Genomic DNA, 18,691 nt, shown 5'->3' with positions numbered 1-18,691 from the left:
CTTTTCAGTGACAATCTGTGAAAGAGAATCAGATGCCATTACAGAAGACTGCAAAAAATTCTGTCACTGCAAAAACCACAGCTTCACCCTTACAAGGGAAAATCTGCAAAACTGGCGAAAGTGGTATTTGACCACACAGTCACTTCCTAGTGACGATTTTGCATCACCAGGCAACAGGGATGATTCTGTAACTCCCAATGTCTCTGCGCACAAGCATACAATGCAATTTTTACAGTAACTATTCACCGACCTGTAGAACAGTGGCTGCACAGCATAAAACTGGGCCTTTTCCTGAGTGCGTGCAGAAAGCTTCCGCCTCCAAAACAGGCCCCGAAATGGCCTCAAATCAAAAAAACAAGGTCGCCAAGGGCTAAAGCCCTTGCCCGCAGCATATACTGCTCTCTTGCTTCACCGCGAAGGGCGTCTCAACCTGAGACAATGCACTCCTGCAATTTCCGGCTGTGCTACCTGCAGAGATCTGCTCCCAAAACAGAAAATGAAAGCAACACTGCTCCTCTTATCAGAACACCGCGAGCTTGGCTTGCTTTCTTGAGCTCCTTACCATGAACAAGGCTCTGATACCATGTCAAGATTATGGGAGAGAAGGAAGGAGTCTCGTTTGAAGCTTTCTTGCTTGCACAATGGGGGAAGACACACAAGGGTGGAGGCTGAAAACAGTTTTCCTCTTCTTAGTTGTGTAAGCCAAAAGAACTCAAGTACAAAGAAATAGAAGAACCCTCTATATGGGTCTCAAACCAAACTCAACTAACTAAGGTGGTATATTAACTGAGCCACGAACTAGAGTAGATAAGGATAGCTATCATGTAGCTATTATTCATGGGCGGTGTACCAACCGCATCTGCAACTGACAAGTGGGTGACATAAATACACAACGGTCACCCTGGCGTATCACGAGTGGAGCTCGATATCTCAACAGTAATGGGTTACTTTGGATACATCTAGGGAGGATGAAGGAGGTGATGATAGATCACGACCTGATTATGATTACAGAGGCACACTAGAGCCCCAAGAGAGGGCTACCTAGACTGCAAGGATATGTTTGGGAGTCCATATATAGGAGTTGCATGAGACATCAGGGTATTGCCCAAGGATCACGGGGAGTGGCAATGTTGATTGGATAGGAGGTACATGACAAGATCAGCATCATGGTGTCAGAGATCATAGCCTGTTTTCAGGCAGGCAGCAGCAGGCAGCAGCTGCACAGTCCAGCTGCACAGTCGGACTGTGCAGTCGGACTGCCACGTGGCAGTCCGACTGCCTGCAGCTGATTTTTATCAGGCTGCGCCCTATTTTGGCGCCCCATCCTAGGCAGATTTTCGCCTATTTATTGCTGACGTTTTCAGCAGTCTGGCATTCATTCTCTGTCGCAGATTACAGACCGGTGCCGTGCAGATCTCTGTCTCTGTTCGCAGATTTCTGACAGCAGACAGTGCAGACTGCAGCAGACTTCGAGGTGGACAGCAGGTCGCATCGTCGAGGTGGAGACACGCAGTCCAGCGCACTGCGCCCGTGTATATCTTTGTATTCAGCATTCTTTATACAGCAGATCTTCAGTGTACACTGTCTCTTTCTCTCCCTTCTCTCTCTGCGTTCTCTCTCTCTCAGTCCTACGCTTCCGCACCGCTGCACTCTGACATGGTATCAGAGCAGTGTTTGAGGACTGACTGAGCGCAGAATCAACCTGAAGAGGAGTTTCCATCGCGACACAAATTTGCGTTTTTTGTGTTTAAGGGCAGACAGGAGGGCTGCGCCTTGGAACAAGGCTGAAACGAGTGTGGGCGCACAGGAAAGGAGTACAGGTGGTGGATTTGCTGCTGTTTACTGCTGTTTGTCGCGGAGAAAGTTTGAGTTTTCAACCTAAAAGTGCAGGTTTTGCTTTTTCATCGCCTCCGGCGGGTGAAGGAGCTTCAGGACACTGAAGAGCCTTAGCAGGCTGAGTCTACTCAGTCAGAGGGGGCTGCTTTTGCGTTTGAGAAGGCATTGCAGGTGAAGATGTCTACAGAGATGGACTTGGAGTTCCAGGAGATTATGGACCGGAAAGTGCCTGTCCTACCGGCTCTTCCTACAGATCAGAAGCTCGACAGCGACAACTACCGCATTTGGCGCGTTATGATGTTGGCCATTCTGGAGTCCTATGATTTGGCGGAGTTGGTACAGGAAGATATTGACCGGCCCTCGGTAAGAGATGAGTCCAAACTCTCTTCCGATGCTCGTGCGGAGTTGGCCAGGGCCCAGTCTCATTGGGACAAACTGAATGCCAGGATTCGATCCTTTCTCTTTCTATCATGCACTACAGCTGTGATCGCTCACATCGAGCACTTGACGGTGGCTCGTGAGATATGGCTGGAGCTTGATCAAATGTACAATCGGATGACCCTGATGAAGAGGGTTTCTTTGGAGGTACAGATGCGGACCTTGTCCGTCAATAAGTCTTCTTCGCTAAGGGAACACATTAACAAGCTAAGGCAGCTACAGATGCAGGTTCAGAATGCGGGGAAGCCGATCTCCTCCGAAGACATGGCGATTACACTCTTGTCCCAGTTGCCGCCACGATTCGGTACATTTTACTCTGCCCTTATTGCTTCAGGGCGAGAGTCTACTCTTCGGTGGGAGGAGTTGGTTCCTATGGTCTTGGACCAAGAGGAACAGTTAAAGGGACAGAATGCTTCCAAGACGGAGGCGTTGACAGGTCAAGCCTCTTAGAAGAAGGGGAAGGACCAAAAGAAGAAGAAGGGGGATAACAAGTCCAAGAAGGACAAGGAGAAGGACAAGGACAAAGACTCCACATGCCATATTTGTGGAAAGACTGGCCATTGGAAGAAGGATTGCCCTGACAAAGACTCGAAGGACACCAAGAAGAAGGAAACCAAGGATTCTGGAGCGGTGGCTGCACCCTCATCAGCTGCATTTCTACATCTAGTTGTCATTGAGGACGCTTCATCGAATGCTTCTGATGCTGCGATGGCGGCTTCCCAATCTCGAGAGTGGATTATTGATAGTGGTGCCTCACGGCACATGACTCCTTCATCGGATGGTGTTGCCCAGCTGCGACCTTCGCGTGGGCAGGTTCTCATTGGAGACAGCTCTTCAGTTTCTATTGCAGGTCGGGGTAAGATGCAGCTTATTCCGGATGGACGAGGTGGCACCCATACCTCAGAGGTTTTGCATGTACCAGGATTGGGGTACCATCTCCTTTCAGTCCATAAGATTTGCTCCCTTGCTCTTCTGGTGGAGTTTGACAGTTCTACAGTGCGAGTCCTTGATCGTGAATCGAGGAAGGTTCTATCATCTGGATATGAGGAGAACGGCATTTACAAACTGAAGTCTTCCACTGCCCTCTCTACTCTTCTTCTTACCTCACAGTCACAGTCTGAATTATGGCATGCTAGGTTTGGTCACCTAAACTATGACTATCTTCGGAAGGCGTCACGGGGACAGCTTGTTCGAGGGTTGCCGGATATAGTGGTGAGCCAACAGCCATGTGTCTCCTGCATACGGGGGAAGCAGCATAGAGATGCCATTCCCCATACCGCTTCGCGGCGGTCTACTTCACCGATGGAGTTAGTATCTACGGATCTATGTGGCCCTATGAGGAATGAGTCCCTGCGTGGGAGCTCGTACTTCATGCTGATCGTGGATGACTATAGCAGGATGACATGGGCCTACTTTTTGGCACTAAAATCAGAAGCTTTCTCGCACTTTAAGGATTGGCTTCTCTTTGAGGAGAACCGATCAGGCCGGACGTTGAAGACCTTGCGATCCGACAAGGGAGGTGAATTTGTCTCTAATGAATTTGCTCGGTTTTGTGCAGATAGAGGAATTCACCAGGAGTTTGCCAATACGAATACTCCACAAGAAAATGGTATTCTCGAACGGAAGAACCGCAGTGTGATCGAGATGGCGCGCACCATGATGGAGCACCGACAGACCCCTCAGGTTCTGTGGGCCGAGGCTGTGGCTACTGCAGTCCACATCCTTAACCGATCTCCTACTTCGGCCGTGGAAGGGATGACTCCATTTGAGGCGTATTTTGGATCGAAGCCAGATGTTTCTTACTTTCGGGTCTTTGGGTGTGATGCCTATGTTCACATTCCCAAAGCTCACCGTGACAAATTCGAAGCGGCTTCCCGCAAACAGGTATTTGTTGGCTACAGCTCCCAGTCCCAAGGCTACCGACTCTATGATCCCGTCAAGCGGGATGTATATACTAGCCGTGATGTGCGGTTTGTGGAGGTTCCGGCTTCTTCAACGGGTGAGGAGCATCCCGTTCTTGGAGATCCAGGGGAGAGTTTGGCTCCTTCTACAGTTCCACTGGAGCCTGTGCCGTTTGATTATGATTCTGTTTCTGACACAGAGTCTACTGTTCCACCGGATCCTTCTGAGGAGTTACCACTGGTGGACATTCCAGAGTCTTCTACTGATGGAGAACGACGAGGGGAGGTTCGGCCTCCTCCTCGCTGGGCCCGTGACACACTCCGTGATTCAGGGATCGAGGGGGTTCCTGAGGAGTGGGGACCGCAGGATGGTCCGCGGCGGTCACGGAGGCACCAGGCGCATTCTTCGGAGCTTGTGTGCTCCAATTATTGTTTGATGTCCCGCGTTATGCAGGATCGAGAGCCCACCTCCGTGAAGGAGGCTTTACAGTCCGCCCCATGGAAGAAAGCTATGGAAGCTGAGTTGGAGGCTATTGAGAGGAATGGCACTTGGTCACTTGTGCCACGCCCCCCGAAGAAGAAGGTGATTGGAGTCAAGTGGGTCTTCAAGACCAAATATCTCAGTGATGGTACTTTGGATAAGCACAAGGCTCGCCTTGTTGCTAAGGGTTTTGCCCAGCGCCCAGGTATTGACTGTCATGACACCTTTGCCCCTACAGCTCGTATGGCAACCATTAGAGTTGTTCTTGCTTTGGCTGGCCATAGGAGATGGCCTGTATATCAGCTGGATGTGAAGTCGGCCTTCCTGAATGGTGATTTGAAGGAGGAGATCTACGTTGAGCAGCCTCCTGGCTTTGGTTCTTCAGATGGAAAAGTCTACAGGTTGAAGAAGGCCCTGTATGGTCTCAAGCAGGCCCCGCGAGCTTGGAACGAGAAGATTGATTCGTTCCTTCAGACTCAGTTGGGATATCGGCGGTCTAAGGCCGATCCGCAGCTGTATGTTCACACTTCCGAGGATGGTTGTGTGCTGTTTGTATTATATGTTGATGATTTGATTGTCACAGGTGATGATGCACAGCAGGTCCAGGAGACAAAGTCAGCTTTACATCGGACGTTCGAGATGACGGATTTGGGGCTACTCCATTTCTTTTTAGGACATGAGATTTTTCAGTCTCAGAGGGGGATCTTTCTCTCCCAACAGAGATATGTTCAGGAGCTCTTGGTGTCTTTTGAGATGGAAGATTGTCGGGCCCTCTCTACTCCTATGGATCCGAACTGGAAGGCCACTTCCCACTCAGCTTCTCCTTTGGCGGATGCTTCCCGCTATCGACAGTTGATAGGGTCTTTGATTTGGCTTCTCAACACCAGGGTTGATCTATGTTTTGCTGTTGGGCTCTTGGCAGGGTTCATGAGTGAACCTAAGATGGTGCATTGGCAGGCTGCTCAGAGGATACTTCGGTATCTGAGGGGGACGTCTGATTTGGGGATTCATTACCCCGCAGGGACAGATGGGTCAGATCTTGTACTTGCAGGTTGGAGCGACTCGGATTGGGCCGGTGACGTGGACCACAGGCGGTCTACAACAGGTTACTGCTTTACTTTGGGTGCAAGTGTTATTTCTTGGAGTAGCAAGAAGCAGCCCACGGTAGCCCTTTCGTCTACTGAGGCGGAGTATCGGGCCGCGTCTTCCACCACATGCGAGGTTGTGTGGCTTCGGAGACTGTTGGAGGAGCTTGGGTGCCCCCAGACTCGTCCTACATTGCTGCGATGTGACAATGAGAGTTGCATTGCCTTGGCGAGGAATCCTGTTTTTCATGCCCGGACGAAGCACATTGAGATCCAGTACCACTTCATCCGAGAAAAGCTTTTGGATGAGACCATCACTGTGGAGTATTGCAAGACGGAGGATAATCTTGCGGATTTGTTTACGAAGGCGCTTCCTCAGGCTCTGCTTCGGCAACATTCCAGATCCCTCAGGCTTCTGCCCTGTCCAGGCTCTGAGAGGGGGTGTCAGAGATCATAGCCTGTTTTCAGGCAGGCAGCAGCAGGCAGCAGCTGCACAGTCCAGCTGCACAGTCGGACTGTGCAGTCGGACTGCCACGTGGCAGTCCGACTGCCTGCAGCTGATTTTTATCAGGCTGCGCCCTATTTTGGCGCCCCATCCTAGGCAGATTTTCGCCTATTTATTGCTGACGTTTTCAGCAGTCTGGCATTCATTCTCTGTCGTAGATTACAGACCGGTGCCGTGCAGATCTCTGTCTCTGTTCGCAGATTTCTGACAGCAGACAGTGCAGACTGCAGCAGACTTCGAGGTGGACAGCAGGTCGCATCGTCGAGGTGGAGACACGCAGTCCAGCGCACTGCGCCCGTGTATATCTTTGTATTCAGCATTCTTTATACAGCAGATCTTCAATGTACACTGTCTCTTTCTCTCCCTTCTCTCTCTGCGTTCTCTCTCTCTCAGTCCTACGCTTCCGCACCGCTGCACTCTGACACATGGTGCGAGATCCAAAGGCACAATATCTGTGGGTCAGAGTGGAAGTATCATAGGATTGGATGCTATATATTGGACTCTATTAGTTCTCTCGAATAGGACTGAGATATGCCACCAAGGTGTCACCACATGAGGGGAGAGAGGGGGATGGAGGTGCAAATGGAGAGTCCCCCTTTATAGATCTATTAGATGAGATACTACACTACTCCAAGCTAGTTGAGATCCTCTTAGTGGGGGATTTTAATGCCAAAACATAGGGTAGGTAGTGCGATATATATGACTTCGAGGATCTAGGATGATTGTAGGTGTTGGATGCAAAGGATGTGAGAAGAAGGCAGGATCGAAGCTCAGCACAGAAACTTAGTAGACAGTGTGAGAGTGAAGCACGACACCCAATGCAATAGACTGAAAGAGTGTAAGCTGAAAGTACAAGGTACAACCCTTAAACCTTGGGGTTGTAGGGGGTGTTCACACCCAAATACGGTAAGTGCTCGTAAGTGTGTGTCATAAGCACATACGAAATAATACCATAAGTCTGGGGGAAAAACCTCTCCTACCGAGAGTAAAAAGTGCCCTAGTGTCCTACTAATCACGGATACTCCTATGTGAGCGTAGATGTAAGTGAGGCATAAGTGAAATACCCAACGAACCCCCCTGGAGTGAAGAGTGATCAAGTGTACAAGGCCACCGAAGGAGATCAAATTTAAAGCATTGCTAAATGCTTTAAATTTTTCACGAGGAAGAGCTTTGGTGAAGATGTCAGCCACATTATTGGTGATAGGACAATAGACAAGGCTGATATCACCTGCATGTAGCCTCTCTTTGACAAAGTGATAATGTATCTCAATGTGTTTCATACGTGTATGAAACATTGGGTTCCATGCCACTGCAATGGCACTCTGACTATTATTGAACAAATGAGTAGGCTCCGTAACAGATACATCCAGATCAGCTAGCAAGCGTCTAATCCATACGCATTCAATTGTGGTAGTGAAAGCTGCCTTGTATTCAGCTTTACATGACGATGTGGCAATAGTGGATTGTTTCTTGCTAAGCCAAGATATACAAGATGAGCCAAGAAAGAAACAATTGCCACTAGTGGAGTGATGTGAATTATAATCACCAGCCCAATCAGAATCATTGTAAGCATGTAACTGCAGTGGTCTTGCCTTGGCATAAAGCAATCCAAGAGAGCATATGTGTGTATATCAATAAAATCACTATCATCATGTAATGACAACTTTAGTCCAGGTTTCATTGGTGTACAAACTGGCTTGTAATCTTGTAAGCCAAACTTCTCAAGAAGTTTACCAATGTATCTTGACTGTGATGACCCAATACCTCTAGCATCATGTATGAACTAAATGCCCAAGTAATAATGCAAACATCCCAAGTTTGACATGTCAAAAGTTTACTGCAAATTTTGTTTAAATGTTGAAATCTGATCAGCATGTGTCCGTGTAAGCAAGAGATCATCAACATAAAGACAAATGATCAGCATGGATCCCCCCTCTCTATATATGTAAAAGGTAGACTCAGATGAGCTGTTTATGAATCCTTGGCTATGCAAGAAAGCATCTATCTTTGCATACCAAGCTCTAGGAGCTTGTTTCAAACCATGTAAAGCTTTTTTCAGCTTGCAAACCAAGTGTTCCAAGCCCTCAACTGCAAAACCAATGGGCTACTGTACATATACTTCCTCATGAAGTTTCCCATGTAAAAATGCAGTTTTAATATCCAACTGATGCACAGTTCATCCATAATGAGCAGCCAAAGAAACCATAGACCTGATGGTTGTCGTGTGGGAAGTAGGAGCAAATGTCTCCTCATAGTCAATGCCTTTCTTCTGTGCATAGCCTTTAGCTACAAGCCTTGTCTTGTATTTTTCAATGGATCCATCTACATTCCGTTTTAGCTTATAGACCCATTTTGTTCCAATGGCTTTCTTCCCAAATGACAAAGACACAAAATCCCATGTTTGATTCTTAGTGATAGAATCCAATTCAGCTTGCATTGTTGCCATCCAATGTACACTCTGTTGTGCATCCTCAAAACATTCAGGCTCCTCATCATCAAGGGTGCTTGCTGCTATAACAAATTCCATGGTATGTGCAGTATCATGCATATGAACTTGCCTTCTAGTACGACCAGCCATGGGTGCATCCAGATGACTATCTTTCATAGCTTGTAAATACCATCTAGGCATTTGTCTTGCCTCTTGACTGTGCATAAGCTCTTGCTGAATTTTAGTTTCAGCACTTTGCTGAATAGTCAGATCAGCCAATGGCTGATTTTTTGTATTTTCCAAAGGAGCAGGTGGCTGAACATTGAGTTCACTTGTTGAAACTCCAGCTGAATCACCAAATGTAATGGGCAGAAGCCCTTCAAATACATCACGGGCAGCCTGATATGTGTCTGAACCAAGTAGGGACAATTCTGATTTTTCATCAAATAGTACATCTCTACTGACAAACACCTTTTTAGAAACAAGATCATAGAGTCTGTAGCCTTTGCTTTTACTGCTATAACCCACAAAAATGCATTTAACAGCCTTGTTATTCAACTTTTTTTTGAGTATCTTTGGAATATGTGTGTTCAAATGAAGGTTTCCGGCTGTTCCAAGCCTCAAAAGGTGTAATTTTCTTCAATGCTTTGGTGGGGCATCTGTTCAAAACATGGCAAGCACACATGACGGCTTTCATCCAAAAACTGTGAGACAAGCTCTTTGCCTTCAACATACATCTGGCCACCTCCACGAGTGATCGATTCTTCCTCTCTGTAACCCCATTCTAAGTGTGGAGTATAAGCAGTAGTATATTGATGGACAATGCCCTTCTACTTCAAAAAGGAATTCAGCATAAAGGACATGTATTCCTCCCCTCGGTTCGAACAGAGAGTCTTAATTTTACAATCAGACTGGTTTTCAACAAGTGCAATAAAAGTCAAAAATGCATCATACACTTTTGACTTTTTGACCAAAGAGTAGACCTAGCAAAATCGAGTAAAGTCATCAATAAAAGTCACAAAATAGTAACATCCTTCTAATGACTTTGTCTGCATAGGCCCACATACATCTGAATGCACTAACTGCAACCTGGTTGTTGCTCTAAAAGCAACATCACGGGGAAACAAAAAATGATGCATTTTTCCCAAAATATATTCTTCGCACAAGTGCTTAGGAGATCTTTCCAATAGAGGTAATCCATCTAGCATCTACATACGTTGTAAGAGCGTCAAGCTGCCAAAGTTCACATGCCCCATCCTAGCATGCCATAACTCTACCTGTATCATAGCAGGAGTAAGAGTGGATGCCAAGTAGGCTGACCGATCAACTGAGAGAGCATCCAATTCGTATAACCCATGACATAAAGTGTTTGTCAAGACCAAAGTCATGTGTTTTTTGTCTCTTACCATGCATTTGTCATCATCAAAGGTGACTTGCAATCCACAACGTGCCAAAGAAGAAATAGAGAGCAAATTCTTCTTTATGCCTGGCACAAATAAACCATCTTGTAGGCGGAGAATAGAGCCATTAATGGCTGTGAGCACAATCTCCCCAATACCTCGAACAAGGTATGATGCATTGTTAGCACACTATATAGACTTGCCAACTGGAGTTGCACCAAGAGAAGCAAATAAATCGCTGCGAGATGTAATATGCCTCGAAGCACCACTGTCAAAAAACCAAGTGCCTGCATCCTCAGTAGAGCTAAATGCTCGATTAGCCCAAGAAGTGTCATAACTGCATGTGTAAAAGCAATAGTCCTTGTTTGCAACGAAGGACGCGGACTCGGTAGCAGTGGAAGGAGCATCAGAAACAGACATTCCTGACTCCTCCTTGGCAATGCACTTTCTGCACTCAGTAATGTAGTGACCTGGCTTCCTGCAATAATGGTATTTTTTCTTTTTTGGCTTGCATGTCCCCTTGTTTTTTACTTTCCTGTGATGTGCCAGAAGTCCCAGAACTCTGCAGAGCATTCTTCGCTTGGCTGCCTTGGCCCTTCTGTCTAGCCATAAAAGCTTGCTCAGAGGCTATAGCATCCACACCACTATTTCTTCTTGTTTGCTCCTCCTCTAGAAGCAAACTCACTAGCTGAAGAAAAGTGATTGGCTGTGTGGCAATCCTCATGGTGAGGTTTAAGGCCATATGAAAAGCTAAGTACGAAGGAGGTAATGAGTTCAAAGTGGTAGATATCATCTGTGCATCCGAATAGTACTCATCAACATTCATGAGTTTCTCACGCAAGTCTTGAATTTTATTCAAGTGATCCTGAATAGAATCACCTTCATCCATTTTCAATGTCTCTAGCTCTTTCTTTAAGAAAGAGATACGAGACTCATTCTTGCCTGCAAACATCTTCTCCAAAGCTAGCTAAGCTTCTCGTGAAGAAGTTGTTGAACGAATGTGGGGGATGATTGACTGTTGAACTGCCAATGCAATCAGCAACAAAGCCTGAGCATCGTGTGTATCCCATGATTTTTGAGATGCTGTTTTTGGGAAAGTGGTTGAAGTGGAGCAGGTTGAGGTGCCCTTTGTGCACGTTCTCCTGGAGGAGGAGTAGTTGGAGCCACAACTCCAGGTCTAGCTTCTTCTGCAATGACATAATCCCAAAGATTTTTTGCCACAAGTACATCCTTCATTAGGAAGGACCAAAGTGAATAGCTATTTCCTTTCATTATGTCCTCCTTGGATACATAGGTGAAGACATCTCCTCCCTGATTTGCCATGATTATCAATTACCAAAAAAGGCAAAAGAGCAATGTCGAAGTAGGACCATTCTGAAAATCTGAAAATTTTCAGAAATTGTAGGAAATAACTTTCTACAATTACTATACAGAGGTGCACTCTGTCAAAACTGTCTTTAATGCACGTAATTCAAGGTGCAATCAGTGTTCAGTAACACTGTATCAGCAAAATCCCCAAAATTTTTTGCCTCAGATTTATTCAAAACAGTCTTTCAATGACTATAGCTCCAGTGCGTATGCCAATGTCCTCAGAAAACATAAAAGTCCCAAAAAATTTTATGAATCTGTTAAAAGATTTGCCTCCAATGTGTCCCAGACACGTTTCTTTAATTCTATGCTTGCTGCGTAGGAACCCCTGGTTCCAGAAATTTATGCTGGAATTTAAAAAAATAAAAAATAACCACAAAAATGATGGGTTGACTAGTGCAGATTCGTCAGCTGGCGGGTGTAAAATTGTAGTGAATTGGTGCAAATTCGTCAGACAGGTGTCAAACGGGTACAATCGACGCTGCAAATGGGCTATCGACAGGACGGACGTTAAGCAAGCGGACGAGCTGATGACTGATGATGAACGGCACAAAAAACATCTGGCGGGTGGCGCAAAGGACACGACTGACGGAGACAGCACAGGAAACAGACACAGGCAGCGCTGTTGGCGGGCACTGGCGAAGTGTATAGCAGCTAACGGCCGATGTGGCGGTTGCAGACTAATGACTGACGTGGCTTGAGCATGCTACGAGCTGCAGAGGCGGCAAGAGCTGGAGGAGGTGACGAGCAGAACGCTAGCGACTGCTGCAGGTCGTGGTAAAACTAGGGCAGAGGTTAGTTGAGGAGGACCACGGAGTTGAGTTGAACTAAGCTGAGCTGAGCAGAGCCATTGCTGCTCTAATACCAAATGTGAGAAGAAGGCAGGATCGAAGCTCAGCACAAAAACTTAGTAGATAGTGTGAGAGTGAAGCATGACACCCAATGCAATAGACTAAAATAGTGTAAGCTGAAGGTACAAGGCACAACCCTTAAACCTTAGGGTTGTAGGGGGTGTTCACACCCGAACACGGTAAGTGCCCGTAAGTGTGTGTCATAAGCACATACGAAATAATACCATAAGTTTGGGGGAAAAAAACCTCTCCTACCGAGAGTAAAAAGTGCCCTAGTGTCCTACTAATCACCAACACTCCTATGTGAGTGTAGGCGTAAGTGAGGCGTGAGTGAAATACCCAACAAAGGAGGTAGGCATAGCTAGAGTATCAGCTTACACTGGAGGAGACAACACCTCCAGCCAATACCTACCAGAGCTAGGGACACGACATCATCTTGCTATCTACAACAGGATGAACAAGTAGCCCGTTTTGGAACCCTCACCTGCTTCTATCCCACCCAGTCTAGCAGCATAGTGGACTGTGCTAGACTCTATCGAGACAACGTAGTTAGTCAAATCATTAACCATTCCCCCCTTGTCCAATTGGAGCAAAGCACATCTACATGTCTCTCACACTATCCTCCTGCCCACTTACATAGGCTCTAGCCACTACCTCTATTCATCCTACTACTTTCTACCTCACACATGAGCTATCTGACATCTACAACCACCATGGGCTTTCATAGCTCGAGCATAACACTCATTTAGGGACACTCACCTTTGAACTCACCTCCATTCTACATTCAATTGTTCTTTAGAGCTTCCTACACTCCACATGCACCAATGGCTCTGCACGACATGGGACTACGCCCCAGAATTGATCGTATGATGATTAATGTAGGCAGCTGTATAGACATCTCCGGAGCCAGAGAGGATTAGGACTGATTACCGAGTGGGAGGCTTGTAGGAAAATGAGGAGTTTGACTCACTAAAGAAGTTCTCCTACAATAGATCTATAGGTGTGCTCATTGAAGGGCTGACCTAGGGAATCCTTAGATAAGTGGGCAGTGGGACTAAGTGGCATGGCCACAAGATGTGTTTGGTTAGTGCAATATTGTTCCAATATAACTGAAATGCATACTTTTTCTATGACACAAAAATACTATCCCCAAATTGAACTACCTCCATCCCATGAAATAAGATAATTGACCAAGTTTAGTCATCCTGAATATGGAACAAAGCTTGGCCTTAATATTTGTGATGGTAGTAGAATATGAGCCTGTAATAAGTAAATTATCCATGTACAAAAGAATGTAGCTGATCCCCTTTGAAGTGGTTTTTAAATATAAGTTTAGGTCGTAAGGGGTAGAATGAAATCCATGAGTCCAAAGGAACTTGTCCATCCTATGGAACCAAGAATGCGGTGCTTACTTCAGCCCATAAAGAGCTTTCTGCAAACGAAAGACCTTGTCTTTAGTGTTAGTAGAAGAAAAATTGAGCACATTGAGGTGCATTATCATTATATCAAAGAGGCTCCATGCAAGGGATATCGACTCGGCTTCTGCCCTACATACGACAATTTGGCAGATGTATTTACTAAGGCTCTTTTGAGAGATTCCTTGCATATGTTCACATCATTCATTTCAGGGGGTTTGTTACACTTATTGTGTTCCTATGTGTGTTTTGGTGTGAACGCATCCTTATTCACACACACTTCTTACCTTCTAGTTGGAGTAGGATTTTTTCCTTCTGTAAACATCCACTTTGGATGTGATCCTATAGTACCTCAGATATTGTGCTTATATTCTATCATTCTCACATTAGTGGATATGACCTTCTAGCAATCTTCTCCTCTCTCTACTCTTGCTGTTTAATGTTCATTGTGAATGTATGTGTGAGCAGAGGCAGCTGAGCATTGACTCATGAACAACACTGAGATGCATGGTACGATCTTTGTCATTGAGACAAGCTCTTGCACTGTGGTTGGCCTAGATGCATTGCCCGGCCACTAGGTACTAAATCTCACAGGGTCATGCTCAAAGAACTCAAAGGTCTTGTAGATCCTTCGGAGCCTTATAGGTTGGCACACTAGAAGGCATGTTGCCAAATGATTGTTGATGGCAAAAGCCTCTCAGTATATGCGACCTTGGCAGAGCTCTAAACATCCATTATCAACTCACTCCATAGTTGTTTGGACCAACTGCAGGGCAAAACCCGGCTCCCTCAGGAGCTCCACCAGTTCTTACTCACTTGGGGTGGCCGTGGCCTGTTTTTCATGATGCAAGCAGGCATCCTAGGTGGCGGCACACTGCTCCTTGGCTTCCTTCCCCGTAGCCCCCAAATTTCCTTGAGAAGCTTGTACATATGATTGTTTTGTAATTTTGAGATAGATCCAGCTAGATTGTTGAGCACATGTACCTCATTGTAAAATTATTTTGAGTAATACAATTAGCCACATATTCTAGCACAAGAAAAAAAATTCCAACTGGTTATAACTTGACAATCTTATCTTGAATGATAGATAAACATCTTGTGGATGTGTGTGCATGATCGTTAGCAATTGTAGAAAGGAAATCAGGTTTGTAAATAAACTGCCAAGCATGTTGAGGCTACAGATTCACTTTATTTGTATGTTCAGGCATCCACAGATCAAAGTGCTCTAGATTTGGAAGTATATAATCGATTTGCTGGCCTAGCATTCAACACCATCCAGCTTTTGGGTATCATTGCTGTCATGTCTCAGGTTGCATGGCCAGTGTTTGCCATGTTTTTTCCTGTGATGGGCATGTCTATCTGGCTTCAGGTAATGCAATAATTCTTGATATGCACTCAATTTTATGACTTCCAAAAATTTTGAGCGTAGTATTTGATGTAAGGTACAGACTGTTGTTTCAGCTGAAATATACTTTGTGTTATTAGGGCCTGCAGAATGTAGACATTAGATCTTGATATTGACAGCTGTTTGTTTAATGCTATGATTTATTTACAGAGGTATTATATAGAGTCCGCAAGAGAGCTCTCAAGGTTGGTGGGCATCCGCAAGTCACCTATTCTTCAACATTTTGGGGAGACCATTTCAGGAGCTGCAACAATTAGAGGATTCGATCAAGAATCTCGATTTGTAGTTAGAAACTTGGAGCTTATTGATTGTTATGCTAGACCTGTCTTCAACAATTTTGCAGCAATGGAATGGCTTTGCTTACGGTTGAATATTCTGGCAAACATTATCTTTGCATTTGCATTGCTGCTGGTTGTGAGCTTACCTGAGGCTACAATTGATGCCAGTATGTTGGGACTTTTAACTTACATCTATGTTTGAGTGATTCTTGTGTCTGATCAAGCACTTATATGCTTGTGAAGAAAACTCATGATGTTAAGTGAATTAGTAGGGAATCTAAACATTTGGCCACCTTTCTAGTCCAACATATCTTGAGACATAAAAGGTTCATTTCTATTGTTTAAGCATTTAAACAGCTTAATCATAGCCTTATAAGCAGATGAATAGCAAATACATTTTCTAGTTTTTATTCAAACTGGATTATGATTGTGTTGTTCTGTTTCTGATGTCTCACAGGTATTGCTGGACTGGCAGTAACTTATGGGTTAAACCTGAGTTTTCTACAGTACATGTTTGTATGGAATCTATGTGGCCTTGAGAATAAGATAATATCAGTGGAGCGTATTCAGCAGTACTCCAAAATTGCTAGTGAAGCTCCTCTAGTCATAGAAAATTCTCGACCCCCTTTGGATTGGCCTTCCAAGGGAACTATTGCTCTTGAGAGTTTGCAGGTATTTTAAGTTATGATTTCGGTTAACAAGCACAAGTTTTGGGGCAAAAAAGGAGGCTGAGCATTTTTCATGGCTATGCATGTGGAATTGCTGCAGGTAAGGTATGCCCCGTATCTGCCAATGGTTCTTCGAGGGATAACATGCACCTTCATAGGGGGAAAAAAGATAGGTGTGGTGGGACGAACTGGGAGTGGGAAGTCAACTCTCCTTCAAGCTCTGTTTAGGATTGTGGAGCCAGCAGCTGGACAGATTGTGATAGATGGCATCAATATTTCGAAGATCGGATTGCATGACCTGCGTTCTAAGTTGAGCATCATCCCCCAGGATCCAACAATGTTTGAAGGGACCATGCGCAACAACCTGGATCCATTAGAGGAACATACAGATGCTGAAATCTGGGAGGTAATGTGCTTTACAAAGGATGCAGTCATCTTGAACATAGAGAACTAGGGGAGTGCCTTTTGATGCGTTTATCATGTCACACAGGCCCTTGATAAGAGTCAGCTAGGTGATGTCGTTCGAGCCAAGGATGGAAAGCTTGAAACTTCAGGTCTCTTCTCTTTCTTATTTATCTCTTGAACTCCGCTCTAAAACTGCACGAAGAGGTAATCGTACAACGTACTACTGCTATAGGAATTGGGCTAAAAGTTATATTTGTTTTCAACCCTGCCATACTTCAACTGCTGTTGTTAAAGGAGCAATGGTACAACTAAGGCCAAAAGTTTCCACCCAAAAGATTTCTGAAGAAGATTCCCCAGACATGGAATGTGTACTGTCTGCTAGAAGGTACGAGATTTGATTATTCACTGGATGGTATTTGTGCAGTTAGTGAAAATGGAGAGAATTGGAGCGTGGGGCAACGCCAGCTTGTCTGTCTTGGACGGGCATTGCTAAAGCGAACAAGAATTTTGGTGCTTGATGAAGCCACTGCCTCAGTTGATACTGTAACTGATAGGGTGATTCAGAGCACAATTCAGGCTGAATTTTCTCAATGTACAGTAATCACAATCGCTCACCGTATTCCGACAGTCATTGATAGTGATCAGGTTTTACTTCTGAGTGAAGGTATGACTGCACTGCAGTAAATGTTCCTCCTCTTATTTCTTTATGTTTCCCAGAGCTTCGTAATAGAAGATGGTCTGCTGTTATGGAGACCCTGAATCTGCCTATAAAGTCATAGTAAACTCCTGCTTTACTGCTAAACAAATGAATGAAAGTGAGATTAACCTTGGAATACTGTGCCATGATCTGCAGGAAGAGTTGCAGAGTATGACATACCATCACGACTTCTTGAGGATAAAACATCTTTGTTTGCCAAGCTTGTGTCAGAGTACACAACAAGGTCAAACAATGTCACGGATGTTACAGTTATAGAGTAAGCAAAGCATCGAGTGTGCCATATTGGCAGTTCAACAAAGGCTGATGTTAAACTGATAAAAAAATAAACCAATGGTAGCATCCAAGAATCCATTCTGTGAGATCCTAGGAAAACCCACCAGATGTTTTTCTAAGCTTGGGAGAATCAAGACTGCTGATTGGTATGTCTGTGCTGTTCTTAAAGCTCATTAGAAAGACTCTTGTAAGCTTCAGAAGTTTACACATTGACTCATTTTTTTGCAGGTTCTGCTGTACGCTATGAAACTTCTGAAACAGTATGCTGGAGCTCCTGTGGGCCACAAGAAGCAAAATTTTAATTCTCTCCTTTCTTCTCATCTTGCTTGAATGCTACAAACACCTATCATAGAAGTATCCCTCCTAGCGCTTATTAATCTTCTTTCTTCTGTCTTAACATTTTCTGTATGTCTTTTGCTAGCTATCCTATGTAGGGGGTGAAATTCCCATATGATGTTCAGTTTTTTCCATTTGAGGGTGGGCATATATATAAGCCAATGGAATCTTCTTACTCACAAGAAACCATGAGCAACAAAGAGCTCGCTGCAATGCTTGAGTGAGAAAGTAAAAGAAGTACGCACTGGTGTGCATTAGAGCATTGCCCTCTGTTTCCAAGAACTCCTAGCACACATATAATTTCAAAAAGCAAGCCTGGCTCTCTCTCAATATTTGACTTCAAAAAGAAACCCATAAAAAAGATAATGTAATCACAAGGGCCTGCCTTAAGAAATTTGAAACTGAAGTAGGCATGAGAAAACAATTTGCACTACTGGGTGATCAAAATATTGGCAATGAATAGCTCGAAAGCAAGATAGTAATGGAACGAATCTTATAATTTGAAGCTTTAAAATTTATACTCAACATTGAATAACGAAGACCAACGTTCCTTGCGTGCCAAGGACATTAGGTCGACAGTTTCTGCCAGGAAGCAACATCCCTTCCACATGCATTAGAGTTTCCAATCTTAGGCTTCTCTTAGCTCAAGCACATGAGGGCTGGCAGTTGCTGCAGCGGCACGAGCACAGCGGCGGCGCGAGCACAGGACCTTTCAGAGGCATACGCGCTCTAATTTGTGTGCTTGAGCTCTCTCTTATGTTTCTTCCTCTCAACTCCCACTCCATCTCTCCCCCTCTTATATTTCCCATCTCTCTCAACTTCTTCCTTCTCTCTCACACACACACACACACACACACACACCCCATGCAACGATGGTTGGGCAAGCCAGCCGGCAAGAGG

The 18,691-nt window shown here is 45.0% G+C and overlaps 1 protein-coding gene across 3 annotated transcripts in view; it reads left to right on the top strand.

Moving 5' to 3' along the window:
• Nucleotides 1–18,386, top strand: part of LOC148013041 (putative ABC transporter C family member 15) — a 37,521-nt gene extending 19,135 nt beyond the window's left edge. For all 3 annotated transcript variants that reach the window (XM_087668567.1, XM_087668569.1, XM_087668568.1), the window contains 8 exons: nucleotides 14,913–15,077; nucleotides 15,264–15,558; nucleotides 15,849–16,063; nucleotides 16,160–16,465; nucleotides 16,550–16,613; nucleotides 16,889–17,128; nucleotides 17,318–17,601; nucleotides 17,684–18,386. In XM_087668567.1, coding sequence (XP_087524693.1) covers nucleotides 14,913–15,077; nucleotides 15,264–15,558; nucleotides 15,849–16,063; nucleotides 16,160–16,465; nucleotides 16,550–16,613; nucleotides 16,889–17,128; nucleotides 17,318–17,442 — 1,410 coding nt within the window. In that variant the 3' untranslated portion in view covers nucleotides 17,443–17,601; nucleotides 17,684–18,386. The remainder of the gene's footprint in view (nucleotides 1–14,912; nucleotides 15,078–15,263; nucleotides 15,559–15,848; nucleotides 16,064–16,159; nucleotides 16,466–16,549; nucleotides 16,614–16,888; nucleotides 17,129–17,317; nucleotides 17,602–17,683) is intronic.
• The last annotated feature ends 305 nt before the right edge of the window (nucleotides 18,387–18,691 follow it).

Source organism: Lygodium microphyllum, chromosome 26, assembly GCF_053477565.2.
Source record: "Lygodium microphyllum isolate KBCC chromosome 26, Lygodium_microphyllum_v1.1.10, whole genome shotgun sequence".
Classification (NCBI taxonomy): Eukaryota; Viridiplantae; Streptophyta; class Polypodiopsida; order Schizaeales; family Lygodiaceae; genus Lygodium; species Lygodium microphyllum.
Note: the sequence above shows the minus strand (reverse complement) of the source record. Positions and strands in the feature narration are given on the sequence as shown.